Here is a 26,502-nt window from a genome sequence, read left to right on the forward strand (position 1 = left end):
GATGCAGCAGTTAAGCCACACACCCACACTCCATATCCCAGTGCTTGGTTCAAATGCAGGTTTCTCAGCTTGCAATGCAGCTGTCTGCTAAGGCATACTCTGAAGGCGGCGAATGATGACTCAAACACTTGCATCCTTGCCACCAATATGGGAGGGCTGGATTGAGTGCCCAGCTCCTGACTGCAGCCCGAGCCAGTCCTAGCTATAGCACACATTCAGAGAGTGACCTAGCAGACAGGAATCTTTGTCTGCCTCTCAAATAAATGAAAAGAAATAAAATTAAAACACACACTTTAGAGTGATTCCTTTCTAGCAATGTGTGAAAATAAATTCCAAATGCCTTAAAGACTTATCTTTTTTAAAAAATCATTTATTTATTTGAAAGTCAGTTACAAAGGAGGAAGAGACAGAAAAGGAATGGATGGATGGAGGGAGAGAGGGAGGGAGGGTGAGAGGGAGGGAGGGAGAGAGGGAGGGAGGAGAAAGAGAAGGATTGAGATAGAACTCTTCCATCTGCTGGTTCACTCCCCAAATGGCTTCAGCAGCCACTGCTGGGCCAATCTGAAGACAAGAACTCCATTTGGATTTCAGATATGGCTGCAGGGGTCTAACCTTTTGGACTATCTTCTGTTGCTTTCCCACACACAGTAGCAGGGAGCTGGATAAGAAGAGGAGTATCTGGGACTAGAACCCATGCCCATATTGCAGGCAGTAGCTTAATCCATTGCACCACAATATTTGGCACCCAAGACTTAAAGTTTTTTAAATATTTATTTCTTTTTATTGGAAAGGCAGATATACAGAGAGGAGGAGGAAGGTGTTTTGTCCGATGATTCACTCCCTAAGTGACCACAACAGCCAGAGCTGAATTGATCCAAAGCCAGGAGCTTCATCCGGGTTTCCCATGTGGGTGCAGGGTCCCAAGGCTTTGGGCCATCCTCCCCTGCTTTCCCAGGCCACAAGCAGGGAGCTGGATGGGAAGCAGGATTGCCGGGATTAGAACTGGGTGGGGCTCATATGGCATCCTGGCATGAGCAAGATGAGGACTTTAGCTGCTAGGCTACCACACCAGGCCCAAAACTTAAGTTTTATAAATGAGATCATAAAACAAGGTGTAAGGCATATAGTTCAAAATGATCATTTTCTCCAACCGAGAAAATCATCTCTTAAGAGTCTTTCCTATGGAAATATTAACATATAAAAGGTTCTGCTTATTATATAATCTCAAAAGCAAAAAATGAGAATCAACTTAAATATCCTTTAATAGAAAATAGTTAGCATAATTATGTAGACATTGAATACGCATGGCAGTTTAAAATGATGAAATAAATCAATATTGACTGACAAGTAAAGATCTCTACGATGTGTTATTCGGTTAAAACACATAGAAGTATAGTAATTTGTATATAATACCATTTAATGAAAAATGTGAACCATTAGGTTTTTTTGTTTGTATATCTGCGTATATAGTTAGAGAAAGGGCATATTGGCTTATACACATGATTAACAGTCTTTATCTTAAGAAGAGAGTAAGATTGGGGAAGAAAAGCAAAGAGACCTCACATCTTTTGAAGATTGTTTTAAATTTTTGCAACGACTTTATATTCAAGTTTTATTTATATCGCAATTTAAAATAAAATTTTAACCTCGTATCAAATAATGAAACCATGAAATTACTAAAAGAAATATTTGGAGCATTTGAAAATATTTTATTATAAAACTATCTGACATACAAAAAAGTCATAAGGATTATACACATTAGCTACATTTTACAATTAATACTTTACTATGTTTGTTTTATAATATATGTCCATCCATTCATCATTGAAATAATTTGAGATTCACAATGAAGTTGCAAAAATAGTAAAGAATTTTTATGTACCCCAGATACAGGGAAAAATGATAATATTAGTGTGGAAACAATGGTATTACCCACTTTCACCCTGTAGCCCTAGACCCTTTGTGCCCTAATAAACTAAGTAAGATTAAAAAAAAAAAAGAATTTTTATGTAGTCTTAATCTAGTTCTCTCAATGCTAACATTTAATCCATCCTTCAAAAATATTGTAAGAGAAAAGGCCTTTCTATATACAAATTCAAGTACCTAAAAGTTATTTTTTTGGGAGGAACATGACCAAAGTTAAAAGGCAGATAAAACAATTATAATTTGTATCATAGATGAATGCTGAATTCACAATATCTGAAGAATTTTTATAAATCAGTAACAAAAGAATCAGCAACCCAAAGGAAAGAGGCTAAAGGATTTGAGCTAACAGTTCACAGAAAAGTTAAAATGATACCTCTTAAACAAGAAAGGGTATTCAACCTCACTTGTAATGAGCAATGCATGCTGAAGTTGTAGTGAAATAGAATTTCCCTGTATGATGTTGACAAATAGAAATAGCAATTTAAAGATTCACTTATTTGGGCCCGGCGGCATGGCCTAGCGGCTAAGGTCCTCGTCTTGAAAGTCCCAGGATCCCATATGGGCGCCGGTTCTAATCCCGGCAGCTCCACTTCCCATCCAGCTCCCTGCTTGTGGCCTGGGAAAGCAGTCGAGGACGGCCCAATGCATTGGGACCCTGCACCCGCGTGGGAGACCTGGAAGAGGTTCCTGGTTCCCGGCTTCGGATTGGTGCGCATCAGCCCGTTGCAGCTCACTTGGGGAGTGAATCATCGGATGGAAGATCTTCCTCTCTGTCTCTCCTCCTCTGTGTATATCTGGCTGTAATAAAATGAATAAAATCTTAAAAAAAGATTCACTCATTTGAGAGGTAGAGGAAAACAAGAGAAAGAGAACAAGCTAGCTAACATTGATTAGTTCACTCTTCAAATGCCTTCAAAGCCCAGAGGTGGGCTGGAGCCAAAATCAGAAGCTAGGAAGCAATTCAGCTCTCCCTCCTACCCCAAGAGTGGCAGGAACCCAATTACTTCTTTCCCCTTCAAATATACGTGTGTGTGTGTGTATATATATATATATATATATATATATATATATATATATTTGAAAATTAAGGTTAGAAGAGGCAGCAGAGACAGAGGAGGATCTTCTATCCCTTGGTTCACTGCACAGGAAGCCACAACAGATGTGAATGGACTGGACCAAAGCCAGGAGCACAGATCCACGTGGGTCTCTCATATGGATGCCGGGGTCCAAGCACTTGGGCCGTCTTCTGGTGCTTTCCCAGGCACATGAACAGGAAGTCTGATTGGAAGTGGAGCAGCCAGGACTACAGTGGGTACAGTGGCATCCCAGGTAGAGGTTTAATCCTGTGTACCTCAGCACTGGCCCCAAGGGAGTCTCTTAATGAGATGTTCTTCTGTGAAATCTGTTGCAACTGGAAATATATTTTGTCTGATGAAATAAAACGATTGTATTTTGATGGTCATATCTAAAGCACATTAGTCATAGGGATATTATCTTGAATAACAATCCATGGTATAATAGTCCTTTTAGATGAAAATAATAACTCTCATATAATGGGTGAAAAATAATTTCCAGTAACAAAGGTTTTCTCTTTTAACAGGTGAAAGGAATGACATGTGCCTCCTGTGTACATAAAATAGAATCTACTCTCACAAAACACAGAGGGATCTTCTACTGCTCTGTGGCCCTGGCAACAAACAAAGCACACATTAAATACGATCCAGAGATTATTGGTCCCAGAGATATTATCCATACAATTGAAGTAAGTGCCTACACTTTTCATTTCTGTGATCTTGCCTATTTAACCAGCACTGCTGGTTTGTAGCAGGTAGAGATAGTGAAAAAAAAAATCTGACCACTTTTGATTACTCCAGAAAAGATTTGTCTCCATATTTAATGTAAATATATGTTTTTTTCTTGGTCTTTGTCACAAAATTTTGGGCAATGGTACTTTTGAACTCTTAATCAGGAGTCAACTTAAGGTAGAACAACAATCACTTAAAATACATTTTGGAAATGGAAATAAATTTTATTGTGAGTTAGGTCCATGTTTATCACTAAGAAAGTGAACCATCATGTTAGGTTGATGTTAGGTTAAAAAAAAAAAAGCAAAAAAGTAAATTAAAATGTTTGAAAGACCAAACCTTTTTCCTTGCAGCAAATTTATCCAATGTGTGTGTGTTTAAATACATTTTAAATTCTAATAGATGTGAAGGGAATTTAAAATGTAGGAGTGCTGTAAAATTGATCTTGTGCTGACCAGAAGCATATTAATAGTTCAGGTTCTATTCAGTTCAGTTCTATTTTTCTTCCTGTTGTTGATTTTGTTTTATGACTTTTCATTTAAGGGTAATGTATAGTAACTGTGTAACAGAGACTATCATATACAGATGTGAAGATACCATGCAGTTTGCATCTCTACTTCCAAATCAAAGATGGACTTCCAATGCAACTGTTAAATATGTCTTGACAATAGGATGCTATCTCTGCTATCCATAACTACAATGCCAGGATACACTTAAATAGCAGAATGGTGGACTTCTGACTGGTTGTGAAGGACTATACTTTTATAATAATATAGGGGAAATCAGTGGATGGGGTGCAGGGATTTGGGGTGGAAAGAAATCCCAGAGCCTATGGAACTGTATCATAAATAATGAAATAAATAAATAAATTTAAAAAAATAGTTCAGTTAAGATGCTGCTAGTGTAGGTAGCAGTAGCATTAGCAGCTTTATGAAGTTAGTATCAATGAGTACCTAGATCACAGGGACTCAGTCATGCATGAGTCCACAGTTTCTATGTTTTCATTCTCACCACAGTGTCATCATCTTTATTTTGGAGGTGAGGAAACTCAGGTTAAGAGATGTAATGTGTTCCAAGTCACATAGCTAGTATCTGTGGTAACTGGAATTTGAGCCTTATCGCTATCTCCAAAGCACGTGCGTGCTTTTTTTTCGCTGTGCTGTGCTGCAAGCAGATGTAAGGGAGCAGTGTTTTCCGCATGTTATTGTCTGTGATCAGATGAATATTGCCTAAGCATTTCCTTTCCGTACTTCACTTTATTGGAGAAAAGGAATTTTGTTGGTGTTTTTCTTATAGAACAAAAGTAGAGACTATATATGCAAGACATTGAGTAATATATTTAGTGTGTGCTAGCTTTCTCTCTTTTTTTAAATACTTATTTGTATTTGAAAGGTAGATTTACAGAGAAGGAGACACAGAGAGAGATCTTCCGTCTACTGGTTTGCTCCCCAAATGGCTGCAAAGGCCCTTTTGAAGCCAAGAGCCAGGAGCGTCTTCCAGGTTTTCCACATTGGGTGCGAGGGCCTTAACACTTGAGACATCCTCTGCTGCTTTCCAAGGCCATAAGCAGCCACTGGGACTTAAACTGGGACTCAGGAAAAGCCAGCACTCTACGTGGAGGATTAGATTGCTATACCACTGCTGTAGCCCCACAACTAGCTTTTGTGTCTTGTTAATGAGAAGCTCTATCAAAGACAACTGCACTTAAAGAAAAATTTCATTTTGAGAAATATAAAATATATAATAACTAGAGTTAGGAAATATGAATTTCTTTGATGAAGGATTAGAAGTCAAGGTAATCAAGAACAGAGAGCATGCATTTTCTCATTTCTCAAAGTGACTTGTACTGCATCATCGAACTGAAGTGTTCTTAGTTTATGTAATGCTTAGGCTTTAAGTAAAATCATTTTCTTCTCATTTATTTCTTCAGAGCTTAGGTTTTGAAGCTTCTTTGGTCAAGAAGGATCGGTCTTCAAGCCACCTAGACCATAAACGAGAAATAAGACAGTGAGTACTTTTGGGGTGTTGATGAAAAACAGATTTGGGCTCCTTGTTACAAATTTAATGTCCTGTTAGCATGTCAGTTTTTATAATATCATCCTTATTACTAAGTCAAATGTCACTATGTGCATTTCTCAATAGCATATAATAGATCTTTAACTATTAGTTATTCACCGATAAGATTTTTTTCTTTATTTCTTTTTAATATAAGATGGAGACGGTCTTTCCTTGTGAGCCTATTTTTCTGTATTCCTGTTATGGGGCTGATGATATATATGATGGTTATGGACCACCACCTTGCAACCCTGCATCATGATCAGAACCTAACTAATGAAGAAATGATCAAGAGGCATTCTTCTATGTTTTTGGAGCGCCAGATCATGCAAGGATTGTCCATTATGAATTTACTGTCCTTCCTTCTGTGTGTACCTGTCCAGGCAAGTGAAATATTAGCAGGTATATGTGGTAACAATGAAAACTAACCAAAATATGACAGGCAAAATTATTTTCTTTTGTAAAAATGTAAATTAGCCAAAAGTTTAGTCATCTTATGCTAGATGCTACCGTTTTTGTAATCTAAAACTGAATGTTTACACATGTGATAGATTCCATTTAACCCTAAAAATATTATTTCATGACAATGTAGAGAATAAGAGCTCACATTTTCTGGATTTGGCATTTATGAGTATAACCACACATAACTTAACATTTCTAAATTTGTCCCTGCCACTTAAATTCAGCCATACTCTTGAGATAATCTTTTCCTGTGGAATGGAATACTTCTATCTAATAAGTTATTCATCTTATTTGATACTTTTAAAAGGCAGTAGTGATTTTAAGATCATCTTAGCATGTTTATAATCCAGGTGTGGGGAACATCTGGCCTCTGGGCCATATAAGGCCCACGAAATTTATTTGGTCTGGTCCTACCAGAACAACAACTGATAGCATTTAAAATTCAATAAATATACAGTAGGCTAATTTTTAAATTGATAATTTTGTTTGGTTCATGAATGATGTTATAAATATCCAAATGGTCCTTGGCATAGAATAGGTTTCTTATGCCTGTATGAAAAATAAAGCAACAAGAACAGCCAGCAGCTTGTAACATACTGCTTAGGGTGAGCTTCAGAAAGAGGAAGAAGTCATGATAGAAAATGTCATTCTTTTCCTTGTTCTCATTTTTGCGCCATCTGATATTATGGAATATCCATTGGGCCTTACGGACTGCAAAGCATTTTGAATCCTGCCTCTGGACACATATCTGCTAAAACACAAGTAACTTTTGTTTCAGAGTAAAATCCCAGAAGAGAATATTGATAGTTTATCTTAAGTTATTGAGATGCGTAGCTAAATTTCAGTATTTTAAAAAATTCATTGATTGTTGTTTTTACCTTGCAGTTCTTTGGAGGCTGGTACTTTTACATTCAGGCTTACAAAGCGCTGAAGCATAAGACAGCAAATATGGACGTACTGATTGTGCTGGCTACCACCATTGCATTTTCTTACTCCTTGGTTATTCTTCTGGTTGCAATGTATGAGAGGGCTAAAGTGAACCCCATTACTTTCTTTGACACGCCTCCTATGTTATTTGTGTTTATTGCACTAGGCCGATGGCTGGAACATATAGCAAAGGTAAAGTAAGAAAGGTGACATTTATCAAAATCTTGAGTGAATAAATGTTCCTAATATTTTTTAGACAAGTTACCGCTAGTATATACTAATTATGTAGTTAACCAGTTGCTGGAGAAGTATTTTTTGTTTTGACAGTAGTTTACATTATATCCATTATGTCCATTATGTCTATTAAAAGACGTACCAAATTTATGGAATCAGTATTGCAGCTAGTACCATATGATCATGGTTATTTAAAGAGAGAGACAAACATTTGAGACCTACTTACCATGTATTTATAGCACATCATTAATTGAAAACTTGATGTGACCATATGGTTTAAAATAATGAAAGAGATGGGGCATTTGGCCTAGTAGTAAAGTAGATGCCAGTATCCTATATTAGAGTCCTTAGGTTTGATACCTACCTCTACCTTGGGACTTAGCTTCCTGCTAATTGCAGAGCCTGTTAGGCAGTAGTGGAAGCTGTGGCATTTCGGTCCCTGCCACCCACATGGAAGACATGAATAGAGGTCCCAGCTGTTGGCTTCAAACCTGGTCAGAGGCTGTTTTGAATATTTGAGAAGTGAACCACCAGATAGTAGATTTGTTATCTGTCTCTCAGCTCCTCAAATAAACAAAAATATCTTCTTTTAACAAAATATTTTTTAAAATATTTTAAAAGATGAAATAATGTTGGAAAAAATTTACCTATAGTCCCATGCTATAATGTAAATGACTTTTAAAAAAAGAAAAGATTTATTTATTTACATAAAAGGCAGAGTAACAGAGAAAAGGAGGGATGGAGAATAGAGTGAAATTCTTTCATAAGCTGCCTCATTCCCCAAGTGGTTGCAACAGCCAGGACTTGCCAAAGCCAGGAGCCAGAAGCTACATCTGGATATCCCTCATGGATGCAGGGACCCAAGCAGTTGGAACATCCTCCTCTGCTTTCCCAGGCCATTAGCAGGGAGCTGGAACAAAAGCAGAGTAGCTTGGACTCAGTTTGGCGCCCATATGAATTGCTGATAATACAAGCAGTGGCTTAACTCACTGTGCTTCAAAGCTGCCCTCAGGCCCAATATAAATCACTTTCTAATCCTGTTCACATACCTTTCTTTTAACAGAATCATACACATAGCAGACATACCAATTTGTACCCATATTCTATAGTTTTCCCATTTTTGTTGTCTGGATGATTGATATTGCTGCATAATAAGTACATCAAATCAGTGTGCTCTAATTTGCCAGACTATTCTTGTTTTGTTCTCAGATTGTTTCTGATTTATTTTATTTTAGATTATTGTATTGAACATAATTGCATTTAATAGGCAACTCCATTGAAGTAGTATAGAAGAAATTGCAAAGAGTATGATTACTGATTAAAGGGCTTATATTGTGTGATTCATAACAGTTTTTGCCAAACAAGGGTATGAAACTGTCATGTGTCTAAATTCTTGCTAGGTTAATAGGCATGAAATGGGGTTAGTGGGTTGCTTTGGTTTGCATTCCTTATATTAATAGCGTTCGGTATTAGTAATTTCCTCATCATTGATTTGCCTTTCTATGCCCTTTTGTGTCTGTTGAGTTGTTAATGCTTTTCTTACTAATTTACTTTACTTCTTCCTAAGTTGTATCTGTTAATATTTTTAATATTTTGTTTTATATGTTTTGAAATGATTTTTTCTGATTTGAATAAATTGCTATCACTAAAGCTGTCTTTTGGGGGTAGATGTTAAAATTGTGTCTTCATTTTAGTGAAGGCCTGAACTTTTTATTTCTTAGCATTGTCACTCTGTTGGTTTCCATTTACAGGGGAAAACGTCAGAAGCTCTTGCAAAGTTAATCTCACTACAAGCTACAGAGGCAACTGTCGTAACTCTTGACTCTGATAATATTCTCCTGAGGTACTTATCTTCATTCTTTTCTCTCCTTTTGAACTTTTTATTAAGAACTTTTGATATACACAGAAGTGGAGAAAAAGAGTATCACGAACCCACCTCATCTCTCAGATTTAAGTTATTCACATTTTGCGATACTTCATCTATATATTTTTCTTTGTTATTGTAATAGTATTTTAAAGCAAACTCAAGAGACAATTTTAGTGCTAACTTTCTATAATGTCTCTTTAAGAAGGCACATATCCATATATAATGATCATACTATGTGGCACCTACCAAAGTGAACAGTAATCCCTTGTCATGTGATATCTATCCATATTCAAATTTCTGCTTTTGTCTTTGAAATGTTTTAAAACCCTTTGTTTGAAATGTAGTTTAAATAAGGACCATGGATCATTATATTACATTTATTTTAATCTAGAACACTCTCGCCCATTCTCTATCCCCTCCTCCCATTAATTCAGTTAACTTGTTGAGCAAATAGCCATTACTTGTTCTGTAGAATACCCCCATTCTGAGATGGCGCTCGACCCCGACCCCGCAGAACAGCATCTCAGACATGTTGAAAAAGACGTTTTGATCCCTAAAATAATGAGAGAAAAGGCCAAAGAGAGGTGTTTTGAACAAGTTCAAGATTTTACCAGATGTTGCAAGGAATCTGGACTCCTTATGGTAGTAAAGTGTCGGAAAGAAAATTCTGCATTGAAAGAATATCTAACTGCCTACTATAAAGATCCAGCCTTTTATGAAGAATGCAAATGGAGTACCTGAAGGAAAGGGAAGAGTTCAGAAAAACTGGAATTCCTACTAAGAAAAGATTACAGAAGCTTCCTACCAGCATGTAGAAAATATTCCAGTGACATTCAGAAACTAATGTCCATGGAAGTCATTTATAGTCTAAATCACCTGGATAATGGACTCAAGATACAAATTTGTTTCATCCTAATTATGAAAGTATCACCTGAATAAAGATCTTTATTTAAAAAAAAAAAAAAGAATAGCTCCCATTCTGAATTTGTCTCTTTGCTTCCTTGTGGTGGCATATAACTTTTCCAAAAGTCATATGTTATTTGTGGTTTGGAAGTCAGGGCTAAAGTCTTGCCTAGATTTTATTCTTCTGGTTCTCATTGTAACACTCCAAAAAAATTTTTTTAGTTTAATTTTTATAGTAAATAAAATACATAGTTAAATTCATTGAATTATTTCTGAAAGCTTTTACTTATTAATTTAATTAGTATCCAGCAAGTATTTAGCATACCTTCTATGTGCTAGGTATTGTGCTGTTGACCAGCAGTGAGCAAAACCAATGTGTTAGTTTCTGGCTTAAATAATTCTTTTAGCTTCCACTGGTAGTCATTATGGTAGTAATTATCATAAACTTGACATGCACTAAAAAGATTTTATGCAAATGGGATGGTGAGAAGCATATTGTCATGGTGAATTATATATTAACTCATCCAGTGAAGAACAAGTGGATGTGGAACTGGTGCAACGTGGAGACATCATTAAAGTAGTTCCAGGAGGCAAATTTCCGGTGGATGGTCGTGTCATTGAAGGACATTCCATGGTGGATGAGTCCCTTATCACAGGTATATTCTTTCAGAAGATCATGACATGAAAGTGAAGTAAATTTAAAATGTTAATGACAAACATGAAAATGAAGAGCTTTTTGGTAAAAAAAAAAGTATCAATAAGTTATGAACAAAGTAAATTCAGTTTGTTATTCAGTCTGTATGAAAACAGCCATCAGATTGACTTTGTGATTTTAGTTATGTGCTTGAAGGCTCTTTTCACTTATTAATTACTAGAATGCTTAATGAAGGAAATTGTATCAGTGTCCTGTAGAAACTGCTTAGACTTCAGCAGCTTTTCCTGGACAAATATCTATTCCAACTTCTTGCCCTAAAACGTCTGGCCTACTCTGAGCTGAGCTAAGACTCCAGAGTTTCCACATCAGGGTCCGCTCTGAAAGGGCAGCCCTGGAGTAGCTTAAGAGATCTTAGGTCCCACCTCAGCCTCAGGATGGTTCTAGAAGAGATTCAGATTATGGAGCAGGTGGAAATAAATTATGCCTCTTGTGTTTGTGAATAGGGGTGCTTTTTGCCAGTTTAGGTGGGCCATTTCTTAGTTCTGAGGGACTTTCTTATGCATTTTAATACAGCTTATTGTCCCCAGTCCTGGTCCGCTGAAGTGTAATATCAGTACCCCTATCACCCTCTAGTCCAACAAAGACAAAACCCCTTCTGACATTTCTAAACGCTCCTGGGGAACAGGTTGAGATGCAGTGATCTAGGACTACAGTGAAGTTCCACGGGATCTGCTGCTCAGAGCTAACATAGTAGACTTTACAGTTTAAGACAGAAGTCGCTCTTTTTGGCCTAGAACAGGCATACAGGGAAAAGAAGGTCAGCTTTCACCTGGCCGTTTGTCCAAGTTATAGCTCAGGAAGCAAAACCTACTTTCAAATATTTTGACAACCAGCAAATGATGGTGTGTTCCAAGATAGTAATCGTTTATGTTGCTTAAATCCCTCTTTGCTGTTTATTCAGGGGAGGCAATGCCTGTGGCTAAGAAACCTGGCAGCACAGTGATTGCTGGTTCCATTAATCAGAACGGGTCACTCCTTATCCGGGTAACTCATGTTGGAGCAGACACAACCCTTTCTCAAATTGTCAAACTTGTGGAGGAGGCACAGACATCAAAGGTAACAGCTAGGAGGAGCAAAGTATTTTCTTTAAAGTCTTCTCAGTCTAAAGCTTGACCTGGTTTTTATGTTTTCCTTTGGTAAATGTTAGTTTAACTAACGTATGTTTATCAAAAAAAGCTCTTTTTTATCAACTACCCAATATGTCGCCTCTCTTCAATGTTAAAAAGGAGACTTTGGTTACTCTTATTATTTTTAATTCTAGGCTCCTATTCAGCAGTTTGCAGACAAACTCAGTGGCTACTTTGTTCCTTTTATTGTTTTTGTTTCCGTCGCTACCCTGGTGGTATGGATTATAATTGGATTTTTGAATTTTGAAATTGTGGAAACCTACTTTCCTGTAAGTGACTTGTAATAGTTCTTTACTATATGCAGAACAATTTATGAATCTTTTGTATGTAGAATTAAATAGATAGCTTTAATAATTGCCACTATCTTAAAGGGGTTAAGAATGTAAGAATAATATTTGCATTTCTATAAGTAAAAAAAAAAAAAGATTTTCTTTGGGGAAATTTTTTTCATTGTGACTTTTCCAAAAGTAATACTGAACTTTAGACAAGATCGGGCGCGTTCAGGGTGGTATGGCTGTAGACAAAAGTAATACTGAACTTTAACGTATTATGCATAGGCTCATTTCTGGCATGATTTTGCTTTCACAGAGAACTGTAGCTACATTGAAGAAAACCTCAGCCATCTACTTTTCCTCTAGTCTTAGACCCGTTAGGTGCTCTCAAAACTTCAATGTCTTTATAGAGTTAGATCTTAATAATTCCTTTTGTTTGAAACTTGCAATTGTGGTGAAGGTTAAATAGGATATTAGCAGTGTCTTGCAATGTACCACTTTATAAATGTAAGATATTATCAGTCCCGTTTTTATTGGAAAGGCAGATATAGAGACAAGGAGAGAGAGAAAGATCTTGCATCTGCTGGTTCACTCCCCAAGCAGCCCCCATGGCCGGAGCTGAGCTGATCCGAAGCCAGGAGCCAAGAGTCAGGAGCCATGAGCTTCTTCCAGATTTCCCAGGCAGGTGCAGGGTCCCAAGGCCTTGGGCCCTCCTCTCCTGTTTTCCCAGGTCACAAACATGGAGCTGGATGGAAAGTGGAGCAGCTAGGACGCGAATCTTCAGCCATATGAGATCCTGACGTGTTCAAGGCGAGGATTTAGCCACTAGGCTACCGTGGCAGGCCCTATCATTCCCTTTTCACCATGCTGATGTTCTGTGAAGTGTGGTGTCATAAAGTGGATCTGGACTGTAACTAAAATTAGACAGATAGTCTTTAAGGCACCTGAGTTCTCGTACTGTGAATTTCATCATCTGCTAAAAAAAGGATGATTAAACCTATGTTACAGGATCGGAATTAGTGTGATGGAAAGCAGCTTACATGAAAACATAAACATGTGATAGATACAGAAGCCTCAGCTTGGCTGTGTCTGAAGGTCCCCTCCGACTCAGTTTCTGTGTAGCTCCTTGAGATGCACATAATTTAAATATTTGAGAACTCAAGAATAGCCTGACACTATAAAACTATCACTGTTGAGAAAGTCATCCTTTGTGGTGTTTGTTGTTTTTAAAATGCCATAGTGTACAGTGTCATACTGTTTGCTGTCTCAGTTAAAGAGCAGGTAGGATCACAACAGAACTGTGTGCTTGTTATGGTCATTAGAATAATATCAAATCTTATTTATGTGAGCTACATCAGTGAAGATCTATTGAGCAACAGGATTGTTGGAAAGTATTTTGGAATGTGTAGCCTTCTGGAATGTGTCCCCTGAGTTCAGGGTTTATGAAGTCTAAGGAAATTTTCTCAGAAAGTCCCAATTGTATTTTCCCATATGTGCAGACACTCAAGGTAACTAAGAGCTTAACTAGCAAATGCTAGGTTCACATTCTTATATCTGAGTTTTTCCTGAAATCTGATTAAGCTCCCCTTATATACTGCAATATTTACTTCATTGTGTTTTTTTAATGGCATCAAAGGCACCTTTATGTCTTAAATATGCAGAGGTTCCGAATTCTATTTGTTCAGGATCAAATTTGTTAAAAATTATGTACCATGTTTTCAAATGTTTCTAAAAGTCCCTGATCAAAACACTTTGCTTAGTATGAGACAAGAAAAGAATAAGGTCTTTTATTTCTTCCAGAGTTTGTAGCTCTGAAATTATAAAAAATGAAATTGTGATTTTAGGGCTACTACTTGTTTACCAGTTACATCCTAATTTCCTATATTCAAAAGAAGAGTTTGCTAGCTAGTAATTAAAACCTAGGTTTTCCATATCAGATCCCATCTAGTTGACAATTAGGTAGGATGTACAATTTTAAAATTGTAGTTTTGGGCCTGGTGCGATGGCTCAATTAGCTAATTTTCCCCTTACAAGCACTGGAATCTCATATGGGTGATGGTTTGTGTCCCAGGTGCTGCACTTCCCATCCAGCTCCCTGCTTGTGGCCTGGGAAAGCAGCAGAGGATGACCCAAAACCCTGGGACCCTGTGCCCACGTGAGAAACCCAGAAGTAGCTCCTGGCTCTTGGCTTTGGATCAGCCCAGCTCCAGCAATTATGACCATTTGAGGAGTGAACCAGTGGATGGAAGATATTTGTCTTTCCTTCTCTGTAAATCTGCCTTTCCAATAAAAGTAAACAAATCTCTTAAAATGTAGTTTTATTATCATTATTTTTTGCCTATTTAAAAATGTGTTATTTGAAGGCAGAGTGACAGAGACGTTTCACTAGTTTGCTTCCCCAGAATGTCCACATGAACTAGGCCTGGGAAACACCGAAGCCAGCAGCTGTCTTCCACATGGGTGGCCATGCCCTAAGCACTTAGACTATCATGCACTGCCTGCTGGGTGCACTGTTTGGGAGCTGGCTGTAGGAGCACATTAGCCAGGATGAGAAGCAGGTACTCTGCTATGGGATATGGACATCTCAAGTGATAATTTAAGCCTCTGCGTCACAGTACCCGCCCCAAATTGCAGTTTAATTTAAATATGTTTCAGCTTTGTTTCTTTTGTTTTGATAAAGCTGTAAAGCAGTAACCAAAATGTATTCCTCTCTTTTAAAGGGCTACAATAGAAGCATCTCCCGAACAGAAACTATAATACGCTTTGCTTTCCAAGCCTCTATCACAGTTCTGTGTATTGCATGTCCTTGTTCACTGGGACTAGCCACTCCAACTGCTGTGATGGTGGGCACAGGGGTAGGTGCCCAAAATGGAATACTAATCAAAGGTGGAGAACCATTGGAGATGGCTCATAAGGTAAGGCAGTCCCCATAACTAAGAATTCTCCCATCCAAACTGGCAGCATTCCTGTTGAGAAACAGAATTTTAAGATATTCCACCTGATCCACCTGATCTTCTGACCACCCTGAGCTATGTAAGATTGAGGTGAGAAAGGTGGTGTTATGGTTCTGCTCCGAATTGGCCTAACTTATCTAGGATCTCTAAAATTATTCTAGGACTATTCTCTTACAATGGACCCTGATGTGGAAAATCTGGAGTCCTATCCTAGCTCCTAACAGAACAGTTTTCATTGGGCAGGAAGGCAGAGTAGATATTTGCCCAGGAAGATTTATGGCAGGCTTCTAACCTATCTGTGTGATTCTGTGCTCATGTTCTTCAGCAGGATCTGGCTTTTTTGCTTTTGCTGCCACCAGCTGGCCGTTTGCAGCTATGTTAGGGATAGAATTATTTTCCCTGACTTCTCTGTTAGCATTACCATAATAATCCCAGTTGCTAATGACTAAAACCATGTTCATATTATTAGGATATATGCTGCATACAGATGTATATATTAAACATACGCCACATATACCACAGAACAAATCTAGACCCTCATATAGCCAGTGAACATAATTTTGTAGAATCTTTTTTTAAAAATTTTGTTATTTTGGCATAGTTTCAAACTTAAAAGCTTTAAGACTACTACAGAGAGCTCCTGTATACCCTGATTGAAGCTATGAAACTATCGTCCAAGAACAAGATGATTTTCTTTACATATATATGTATGTATACGTATGTTTGTATATGTGTGTGCATATATATATGAAAGGTTGTATTCATGTGTGTAAAAGGCAAAGCAACAAGGAGAAAAGGAAAGCCAAGATGGAGAAAGCATGTATCCCCATCCACAAGTTCAGTCCCCAACATCACAACAGCCAGGTGTTGGCCAGGCCAAAGCTGGGAGCTAGGAGCTTCAACTAGGTCTCCCACATGGGTGGCAAGGGCCCAAGTACTTGGGCCGTCTTCTGCTGCCTTCCCAGGCACATTAACAGGAAGCAGGATGGAGCCAGAAGTCAAACCATCACTGTGATATGATTTACTGGTGCTGCCAGTTATGGCCTAATCACTGTGCCAATAGCATCAGCCCCAAGGACATTTTCTTATGTAACCACAGTGCGATTTTCAAAATCAAGAAATTAGTATTGGACCTGGCACGGTAGTCTGGTGGCTAAAGGCCTCATCTGGCGTGTGTTGGAATCCTATATGTGTGCTGATTCATGTCCTGGCTGCTCCACTTCTGGACCAGCACTCTGTTAACCAGCACTTCTTTTCCCAGCACTCTGGGAAAGTAGTAGAGGATGACCCAAAGCCTTGGGACCCTGCACCTGCGTGAGAGACCCAGAAGAGGTTCCTGGCTCCTGGCTTCGGATTGGCTCAGCTCTGGCCATTGTGGCAACTTGGGGAGTGAACCAGCAGATGGAAGGATCTTTATCTCTGTCTCTCCTTCTCTCTGTGAATCTGACTTTCCAATAAAAATAAATAAATCTTTTTTAAAAAAAATTAATATTGACATAATACTGTTAACAAATCTGTAGTCTTTGTTTCACTTTCCTCAGTTGTCTGCAAAATGTGCTTTAGAATCCAGTTTTTCTCCTGTCAAAAGCATCCTTTGTGTTTATTTGTTATCTCACATTGAGTCCTTGGGCTGTTATTCTTACAAGGTTTGTACTTTGAGTTTACTATGATATAAATGCTTTTCTTTCCCTCTTTGGACTGTTTGTGATACTGATTCCCAGAACTGTCTCAGTCCAACTTCTAAGACTGAATAAAACCTAAGTTTTTCAGCAGGGCTTATCTGTGCTTTCTTCAAGCAACTAATTTACTTCCCCCCTTATCATCATCACCTACCCACCGCCTAGATTTCCCCCACAGATCTTAATTTGATTAGTATTAAAAGCCTTTCTGTCTTCCCTGATGGCACTAGGACAGCTCTTTGTTACCCCTCAACAGCCAACCCTTCACAGTGAGCTTTAGTGACCTGGCACACTGGCGTAGGCACAGTCGGGGTAGTAGGTGATGGCAATAGAGTATTAATACATGTTGTATTTCTTGTCTTTCTCTTTCTTCTCCCAAAAACAGTTTACAAAGCCAAATTAAATCAGATGTCAGTTTATTAAGAAACAATATAGTAGTCTGTCAAAGAAAATCTTTTACGCATTTCTAAAAAATTGATGTTCCACATTACCAAGTCATATGGTTGCACCACATTTTAATTTTCTTACAGGTAAAGGTAGTGGTATTTGATAAGACTGGAACCATTACCCACGGAACCCCAGTAGTAAATCAAGTCAAGGTTCTAGTGGAAAGTAACAAAATATCACGCAGTAAGATTCTGGCCATTGTGGGAACTGCGGAAAGTAACAGCGAACACCCTCTTGGAGCAGCTGTAACCAAATACTGCAAGCAGGTATGCTTTTTCCCATGTTTTTAATGTGATTATATTCTGTCGAAAGTATCCAGACAAATTCCAACTGCTGTTTGATGGTGATTTAGCTATATGGTTGATATGAGGCTGGAGTGACTTGTGTTTTGTGATTTAATACGAGGAGAACTGGAAAATTCATGGAAAATGTGTGTTGTAAAAAAAAAAAGTCTGGATTTCAATTTTTTTGAACCAAAATAAATCCACCTTTTAGTTCCATTTTCAGTGAACTTTTGAAGTACCCTTGTTTGACTTTTTTCTTTATGCAGATGACAAAAAATGAAAACATAAATTAAGTATAATCTTAATAGATGATAAGCCCCGTTGTCATAAAAAATTAAAATGGAAGTGATATATATATACATATACATATGTATATATTAGGAAAAATATATATATTAGGAAATATATATATATATTAGGAAAATGCAGAAGGTTCAGAGCATTACATCATGAAAAGTGAAAATCTCATTTCCTGATCACTTCTCCAAAGTTTAACAATTGTTGTCCTGTTAACAATGTTTTTAAATAACAGTTTTATTGAGTTATAGTTTATACGCTGTAAAGTTTAATAATTTTAGCATATGTGTAAAGGTATATGTAGCACAACAATTTTAATTTATAGGCCAAGATTTATCATCTCTTACTTACTAAACTTTACACAGAGAAGACATAACTGTGACCAGGCATTGGTACCTTAACCACTATGCTACCGTGCCGGGCCCCAGGCATTGGTACCTTATCTTATTTTATGGTATCTTAGAGATCTACTCCATTGTTTATTAAAACTATGAAAGCTGCACTGTATTCTGTTCTCTGATTTTTTGCTGCTTATCGTGAATCTTAATATCCTTGTCAGCTTTTTGCACAACTATGTCTAAGTGCCTGTCCATGCAATTGTTAGAGCAAAAGATGTGTGCAGTTAAATGTTTTTGGATATTAATACCCATATGAAACATTGTGCCAATTTGTACCTGCACCAAAAGTTGTCGGTGCTTATTTCTCCACATTCTGACCAACTTTAGTTTTTGCAACTTAGTAAGTAGAAAGTATTTACCTGGTGGTTTGCTTTGTGTGTCCTTAATTAGGAATGCGGTTGAATGTCTTTATTTCTGTTTATTGGCCACTTGAATTCATTTTTTTCTAACTTGCTTTGTATTCTTTGCCTGTTTTTCTTCAACTTGCCTTTTTTTTCCATTGGTTTATGTAAGTTCTTAATGAATTATCTCACTTTAGTTTTATGTCCAAGCTGTAACAGTTTTACCAGTCATGTAGCCGTTTTTAATTTGTCCTTTGCTTTTTCCCATTTAACGGGCTTCTTTACGTCCACGTCAAATGACAGAGTGGATGAAGGTACAGAAAGCAAGAAAACATCGATGCCCTTAGAGTTCTTTAGCTTACTGAAGACCCAAAAGCAGTCTAAAGTTGACTGTGGTAACTAAAAGCCCTGCTTCATAGTTACCGTTTGTCCTGTATTGAATAGGAAATTTGAATTGATTGTGTAATTAAAACCTATATTGTATAATTTAAACCTGTAATGTAATTCTGTATCAAAAAAAAAAAAACACCGCAAGCGAATATTAACAAAACTTCCATGTTTTCTAGCTGGTTTAAAGAGAATTGAAAGACATGATTGTGAGACTCTTCTTTAATCATGGATGTTATTTGTATACGATACTCTGCTCTTCACCCTTGTCAAAATCCACCCTGACAAAGGCAATAAGTGGCAGTTTCATTCTGAATATTTAGAATTCTGCCAGTATGTAGCGTGTTTCTAAACATCCAGAATTAGTGAGAAGAAATGTTTCCTCCTGCTGATGGATGGCTCTGGATTATCGGTGCAGCAGAGGAACCCTTCTGTTTCTTTTTATTAGGAGCTGGACACTGAAACCTTGGGGACTTGCATAGATTTCCAAGTTGTGCCAGGCTGTGGTATTAGCTGTAAAGTAACCAATATTGAAGGTTTGCTTCGTAAAAATAACTGGAAGATAGAGGAAAACAATATTAAAAATGCATCCTTGGTTCAAATTGATACAGCTAACGAGCAGTCACCAACTTCATCTTCCATGATTATTGATGTGCAGAACTCAGGTAAGCTAATTTTTTTTGTATACTGATTATGGGACAATTTGAACAGATGTCTGACTTTATAATCCTAAACTGTTAAATAAAAAGCAAAGACTGGTGTCATTTCATTCAGTTTTATCATGGGTTACTTTTTTTAGATTCTGTTTTTTTTTTAAATTAATTCATTAATTAATTTTATTATTCCATGATACAGTTCCATAGGCTCCTGGATTTTCCTTCCTCCCTGCTCAACCCCCTCCAATTTCCCCTGTATCGTTACAATAGAATAACCCTTCACAATCAGTCATAAATCCATCATTCTGTTATTTAAGTGTATCCTGACATTGTAGGTATGGACAACGGCGGAGTTCAGCATCCTACTGTCTAGATACATTCAATTGTTTCATTGGGAGTCCATCTTTGATCTGGAAGTAGAGAATCACACTGCACTGCATCCTCACATCTGGACATGATAGTCTCCGTTACACAGTCACCACACATCCCCTTACATGAAAAGCCGTAAAATAAAATCAACAACAGAGAGAAAAATAGAAAGTTTACAACATGAAGTTAAATAACATGTCACTGAATGACCAATGTGTAGCTGACTAACTGAAAAAGAGAATTGAAGAACTTCCTTATCATGGGCGACTTTAAAAAAAAAAAGAAGAAAGATTTATTTAGTTGGAATGCAGTGAAACAGAAAGAGAGAGAGAGAGAGAAAGAACTTCCATCTCTGGTTCTCTCCCCAAATGGCCGTAACAGCCAAGGCTTGGCCAATCCAAAGCCAGGGCAAGGAGCCTCATCCAGGCTTCCCACATGTGTGGCAGGCACCCAAGTGGTTGGGCAATCTTCTTCTTTCCCGAGGGAGCATTAGCAGGGAGCAGGATCAGAAGTGGAGCAATTTGAGCACCAACCGGTACCCATATGGGATGCTGACATCTCACACAGCAGCTTAACACACTGTGCCACTACACTAGTCCCTGCTATAGGTCTTCTTATCACTTCACTCAGGTTACTTGAGAACACTTTTCCACAAATGCACATTGGGTGATACAGTCCAATTTTGCCTGATCCTCTGTGATTTTTCATTTATTCCTCCCTATAACTACTATAAACCTTTTATATCTTTTTTTGAAAAAAAGATTTATTTATTTTTATTGGAAGGGAAGATTTACAGAGAGATGGAGAGACAAAGATCATCCATCCATTGGTTCACTCCCCAAGTAACTGTAATGGCTGAAGCTGGGCTGGTTTAAAGCCAGGAACTACATGCTCCTTCCAGGGCTCCCACATAGGTGTAGAAACCCAAGCACTTGGGCCATCCTCTGCTGCTTTCACAGGCCATTAGGGAACTAGATTGGAAGTGGAGCAGCTGGGATTCCAACTGACACCCATATAGGATGCTGGTATCACAGGTAGAGGCTTAAGATGCAATGCCACAGTGCTGGCTCAAAACATTTTATACCTTCTAAAATGTTATTTAATTTGTTTATTAACATGTAATGCTCATATATGTTTATAAGAGACAGTGCAATATTTCACGTACATAAAATACTGATCAGGCCAGGACAGCTAGCTTGTCTTATTTTTTTTAAAGATTTATTATTATTGTAAAGCCGGATATACAGAGAGGAGGAGAGACAGAGAGGAAGATCTTCCATCCGATGTTTCACTCCCCAAGTGAGCCTCAATGGGCCGGTGCGCGTCAATCCAAAGCCAGGAACCTGGAGCCTCTTCCATGTCTCCCACGCGGGTGCAGGGTCCCAATGCATTGGGCCGTCTTTGACTGCTTTCCCAGGCCACAGGCAGGGAGCTGGATGGGAAGTGGAGCTGCCGGGATTAGAACCGGTGCCCATATGGGATCCCGGGGCGTTCAAGGCGAGGACCTTAGCCACTAGGCCACGCCGCCGGGCCCTCTCTCCCAGTTTTTCATGAAGTGTAATTGCTGCACTGTATATCTATTACTATAACTTGCTACTTTTCTCTATGTCTTGGTATCCACTATCCAGTCTCCCTCCACTACCTTCCTGATACACAATAAATATTTTTAAATGCTTATTGATTTTTCCTTGAAAGTCAGAATTACAGAGAGAGATCAAGAGAGATTTTGCATCCCGTGTGTCAGCTAAGCTAATCTGAAGCCAAAAACCAGGAGCTTCTTTCTGGTCTTCCATATGGGTGCAGGGTCTCAGGCTATGGCAGGTCAAAGGGAAAGCCTCGCTAAGAAAGTAACATTTGAGCTGTTCTTGAAGAAGACTATGATGATGGTTGCTATTTGGATAGGAGGGCTAAGGACATTTTAGAGGAAGACAATGTGTGCAAAGGCCCAGACTGGGAAGAATAGGCAGTATTTCTAGAAAATGTAGAAATCACTGTTGCAGTAAATCCAATTTACTGAGTGTGCAGGATTGGACAGGAAGAATTTGCCTTATGGGGTTGCCACTAAGATTAAATGAATTCACTAAATGTTGGTTCTGAAATTCCTTTCAGGTGCCCCTAATTCTCAGCAGTACAAAGTCCTCATTGGTAACAGGGAGTGGATGATTAGAAATGGCCTGGTCATCAGTAGTGATGTAGATGAATCCATGGCTGAGCATGAGAGGAAAGGCCGCACTGCTATATTGGTGGCAATTGACGGTAAGGTTTTCCATTTGTTGTGACGCCATGTCATTGTCTCAGTTATGGTTTTATGTGTATGTTTGAAAGGCTTCTAAACTATAAGGGTTGTTCAAAATTCACTTGAAGGAAAGGTTTAAAATGTTAGCAACACACAACTGCTATCGATTAATTGAACATTTTCTTGCATTGGCTTATCTTTGTTATTTTCTCTCCTCTATGTTCAAATAAAAGCAAATTAAGACTTCTTTTAAAGCCTGAAAGTAACATGACAAGAAAATAATAGCCCAGAAAAATAATACTGGGTTCCATTATCCTAACACAATATAAATTAATTTTAATCCTCATTTTTGTTGATATGTTTGTTTATAGGATTATCTTCATACATGTACTATTTTAATAAGTACATTTTATTGTATATAAATTTTACCTCAACAATGTTAAATAAACACCTAAATATTATTTTATTTTCCTTTATTTTACTTGATACTGTTTCCATGTTATTATAATTTTACCTTCATGCTGCATAATATATAAAATTATATATTATAATTTAGTATTATGAAAATTAGATTATTCCTAATTTTTCACTATTATAAATAGCATGACAGTAAATATCTTTAAGGTTTTAGGTGCTTCCTTTTATTAATTTATTTCTTAAGGTACATTTCTAGTTGTGAGATTTTTCAGCCTTTATAATCCTTCCAGGATATGGAGGCAATTTCTTCCCATGGCCTTTTTTTTAAAAGGTTTGTTTGGGCCCGGCGGTGTGGCCTAGCGGCTAAAGTCCTCGCCTTGAACGCCCCGGGATGCCATATGGGCGCCGGTTCTAATCCTGGCAGCTCCACTTCCCATCCAGCTCCCTGCTTGTGGCCTGGGAAAGCAGTCAAGGACGGCCCAAAGCCTTGGGACCCTGCACCTGCATGGGAGACCCGGAAGAAGTTCCTGGCTCCCGGCTTCAGATCAGCTCAGCTCCAACCATTGCAGCCACTTGGGGAGTGAATCACCAGCGGATGGAAGATATTTCTCTCTGTATCTCCTTTGCTCTGTATATCTGACTTTTCAATAAAAGTAAACAAACCTTTTTTTTTTCAAAGATTTATTCATTTTTATTGGAAAGCCAGATATACAGAGAGGAGGAGAGACAGAGAGGAAGATCTTCCGTCCGATGATTCACTCCCCAAGTGAGCCGCAACGGGCGGTGCGCGCCAATCCAGTGCCGGGAACCAGGAACCTCCTCCAGGTGCAGGGTCCCAAGGCTTTGGGCCGTCCTTGACTGCTTTCCCAGGCCACAAGCAGGGAGCTAGATGGGGAATGGAGCAGCTAAGACATGAACTGGTGCCTGAATGGGATCCTGGCGATTGCAAGGCAAGGATTTAGCCACTAGGCTGTAGCGCCAGGCTCCCCATAGGCTTTTTAGGTCAAGGAAGAGACCTGCTTTTATTCTTTAAATAGAATCAAAACTTACAGTGATTTTTCCCCCTAGCATAAAATACTGGTGTTATTTTCATTTAACCCCCTTTTCCTTAAAAAGAAAGACTTTCATGTTCAGTTCAATTTTCCACTAAATTAGCAAAAGCGTTTTGAGGTTATTGAGAAATACCTGTCTAAGGAAAAGAAAAGGAGTTTGAGGTATCCAGTAAACTCTCTGTTCATTTTCCTATTACTGCCCCCATTAGTAATTCCTGCAGCACTCTGTAAAGCTTGCATAATCAAATGGAGAGGTTTCTCACGGGAGTTTTGGTGTAAAAGCTTGTGTGGACCTGAAACAGTTTTATATAATGAAATTCATTTCCCTCTGGAATTTGAAATCAAAATAGTCTGTCTTCTCTGTTTCCCAACTTCTTCTTATGCTCCTGTATTAGACGAGCTGTGCAGCTTGCTAGCCATCGCTGACACCGTGAAGCCCGAGGCAGAGCTGGCCGTCCACATTCTGAAATCCATGGGCTTGGAAGTAGTTCTGATGACTGGAGACAACAGTAAAACAGCCAGATCTATTGCTTCTCAGGTAACCTGTTTCCTTAGCTGTTGTGATGGAGGGATGTGATGTCTTCTGGTCCTTCGTATGTGTTTTCCTTCTTGCCTTTAGATGCTGAGAAATTCACAGTACCTTATATTTTCAGCAGCACTGAGCAGCCTGGTTCCTTAACAGAAGAATTAGAAGGCTATGTTAGAAGGATTCTGTATATTTACTGCAGTTAATCAAAAGATGTTTGCTTAGCTTGTGGGATGTTTGAGTAACCTTGTCCGTCTGTTTCTACTGATGCTTCTTCTGAAATGCCGCTCATGTCCTTCAGCAGTGCTGCCAGCCCAAGCCAGGCCCCCATCATCTAATGCCTCGCATCTGACATAGTGACATGCAGGTCCTTCCATGGCGACTGCTACTGAAGGAGCCATTTTCCTCATGTATCACTTTGACATCACCTACAATTACCTCCTTTTTTTTTTTACTCCTGACCCTCACATTTGCCTTGCCTCCAACAATTTTTAATCTTTGTTCTCCTCTCCAAGTGTGTAACACATGCAACAAATAAAGTAAAAAGTTTGTCAGCCTTTTCCCATGCTCCCTGTCTCGTCCTCACCCCCGTGCTGTTTCATTCATATGTATGTCCATATACAAATGTGTTGCTCCGGCATTTTCCAGCATTGATTGGATTATTTTGTGTAGGTTATGCAATGGTTTGCTTTTGTTTCACATAACACTATGCCTCTAATCTTTCTCTCTCAGAGCATATAAAATATTTCTTTCTACATGGCTGTGGACTTCTTTTCTGTTTTAAATACTTATTTATTTGAAAAAGTTATGGTGGGGGCACAGAGAGTGGGAGAGATCTTCCACCTTCTGGTTCACTCTTCATATAGCTACAACTTCAAGAGCTGCTCCAGGCCAAAGCCAAGAGCTAGGGACTTCATGTGGATTTCCCACGTAGGTGGCAAGTGCCTCAGAAGTTGGGCCATCTTCTGCTGCCTTTTCCAGGCCATTAGCAGGGAGTTGGATAGGAAACGGAGTGCCAGGCCATGCGTCAGTGCCCATATGGAATGCCGGCATCACAGGCAGTAGCTTTACTCACTATGCCACAGTGCTGGCACATAGATATATGGACTGTTGTGGTTTGGATGATTCATTATTTAACCATTCCCCTAATGATGAACATTTTAGGTGATCTTTGAAAATATTGTAAACAGGACAATAATGAACATGTTTGAACATGTGTATTTTGTCCATGGACAAAATTCTATTCAAAATATAGCTAGAATTGGAATTTCTAGATCAAATGAAGTGCCACTTAGAGACTGCCAAATACCCTCCAAAAAGATGGTATCAGTTTATACACTCACCAACAATGTGTGTAAGAGCTCACTCTTCCATATTATCATTGGATATTATTGGGCTCTTAAAATCTAGATATATGGGGGCCAGCATTGTGGCCCAGTAGATGCTGGCATCCCATATGGGCACCAGTTTGAGTCCAGATGTTCCATATCTGGTTCTAGATTACCTTGGAAAGCAGAGGAAGATATACCAAGTACTTGGGTCCCTGCCACACATATGGGAAACCTGCCAAAAGTTCAAGGTTCCTGGCTTCAGCCTGGCCCAGCCCTGGCTGTTACTGCCATTTGGGAAGTAAACCAATGGATGAAATCAGTCTCTCCCTCTACCTCCCTTCTTCCCCCACTCTTTCCCTTTCAAATCAAATAAATACACCCTTAAAAATTGGGGGGAAAATCTAGATATGTGGTGGATGAAAAATGATGGCTCGTTATTTCCTGAAGTGAATTGAGTTTATTTTCTTCATGTAGGTTGGCATCACTAAAGTGTTTGCTGAAGTTCTACCTTCTCACAAGGTTGCTAAGGTGAAGCAACTTCAAGAGGAAGGGAAACGGGTGGCAATGGTAGGAGATGGAATCAATGACTCCCCGGCTCTGGCCATGGCTAATGTTGGAATTGCCATTGGCACAGGCACAGATGTAGCCATTGAAGCGGCTGATGTCGTTTTGATAAGGGTAAGTCCTTTGGCCCGACCTTTGAGAAGTGTAAGATGGATCACCACGGGGTCAGTGTTGTAAAGTGTGTTAAGCACAGTAATTCCATGCTAATTTCCATGCTCCTAGCCATTTAGATTATGTGAATTTGGGGTGCAACTATGGGAAATCTTACTAA

At 38.6% G+C, this 26,502-nt stretch overlaps 2 protein-coding genes across 2 annotated transcripts in view; both read left to right on the top strand.

The window, feature by feature from the left end:
* The window catches only part of ATP7A (ATPase copper transporting alpha), a 133,702-nt gene that overhangs the window by 102,963 nt on the left and 4,237 nt on the right, over positions 1 to 26,502 (top strand). Inside the window, exons 7-20 of the mRNA XM_004592777.3 lie at positions 3,527 to 3,688; positions 5,662 to 5,738; positions 5,944 to 6,169; positions 7,134 to 7,367; positions 9,161 to 9,252; positions 10,708 to 10,835; positions 11,796 to 11,950; positions 12,156 to 12,290; positions 15,014 to 15,208; positions 17,457 to 17,639; positions 19,529 to 19,745; positions 22,215 to 22,361; positions 24,206 to 24,348; positions 26,142 to 26,345. Of these exons, the coding sequence (XP_004592834.2) occupies positions 3,527 to 3,688; positions 5,662 to 5,738; positions 5,944 to 6,169; positions 7,134 to 7,367; positions 9,161 to 9,252; positions 10,708 to 10,835; positions 11,796 to 11,950; positions 12,156 to 12,290; positions 15,014 to 15,208; positions 17,457 to 17,639; positions 19,529 to 19,745; positions 22,215 to 22,361; positions 24,206 to 24,348; positions 26,142 to 26,345 (2,298 nt within the window). The remainder of the gene's footprint in view (positions 1 to 3,526; positions 3,689 to 5,661; positions 5,739 to 5,943; positions 6,170 to 7,133; positions 7,368 to 9,160; positions 9,253 to 10,707; positions 10,836 to 11,795; positions 11,951 to 12,155; positions 12,291 to 15,013; positions 15,209 to 17,456; positions 17,640 to 19,528; positions 19,746 to 22,214; positions 22,362 to 24,205; positions 24,349 to 26,141; positions 26,346 to 26,502) is intronic.
* On the top strand, positions 9,766 to 10,203 carry LOC101533914 (COX assembly mitochondrial protein homolog). The gene is given in 2 exon segments (XM_012929123.2): positions 9,766 to 10,003; positions 10,006 to 10,203. Coding segments are annotated over 2 exon segments (324 nt in total). The 3' UTR covers positions 10,092 to 10,203.

Source organism: Ochotona princeps, chromosome X (assembly GCF_030435755.1).
Source record: "Ochotona princeps isolate mOchPri1 chromosome X, mOchPri1.hap1, whole genome shotgun sequence".
In the NCBI taxonomy this organism is placed as follows: domain Eukaryota; kingdom Metazoa; phylum Chordata; class Mammalia; order Lagomorpha; family Ochotonidae; genus Ochotona; species Ochotona princeps.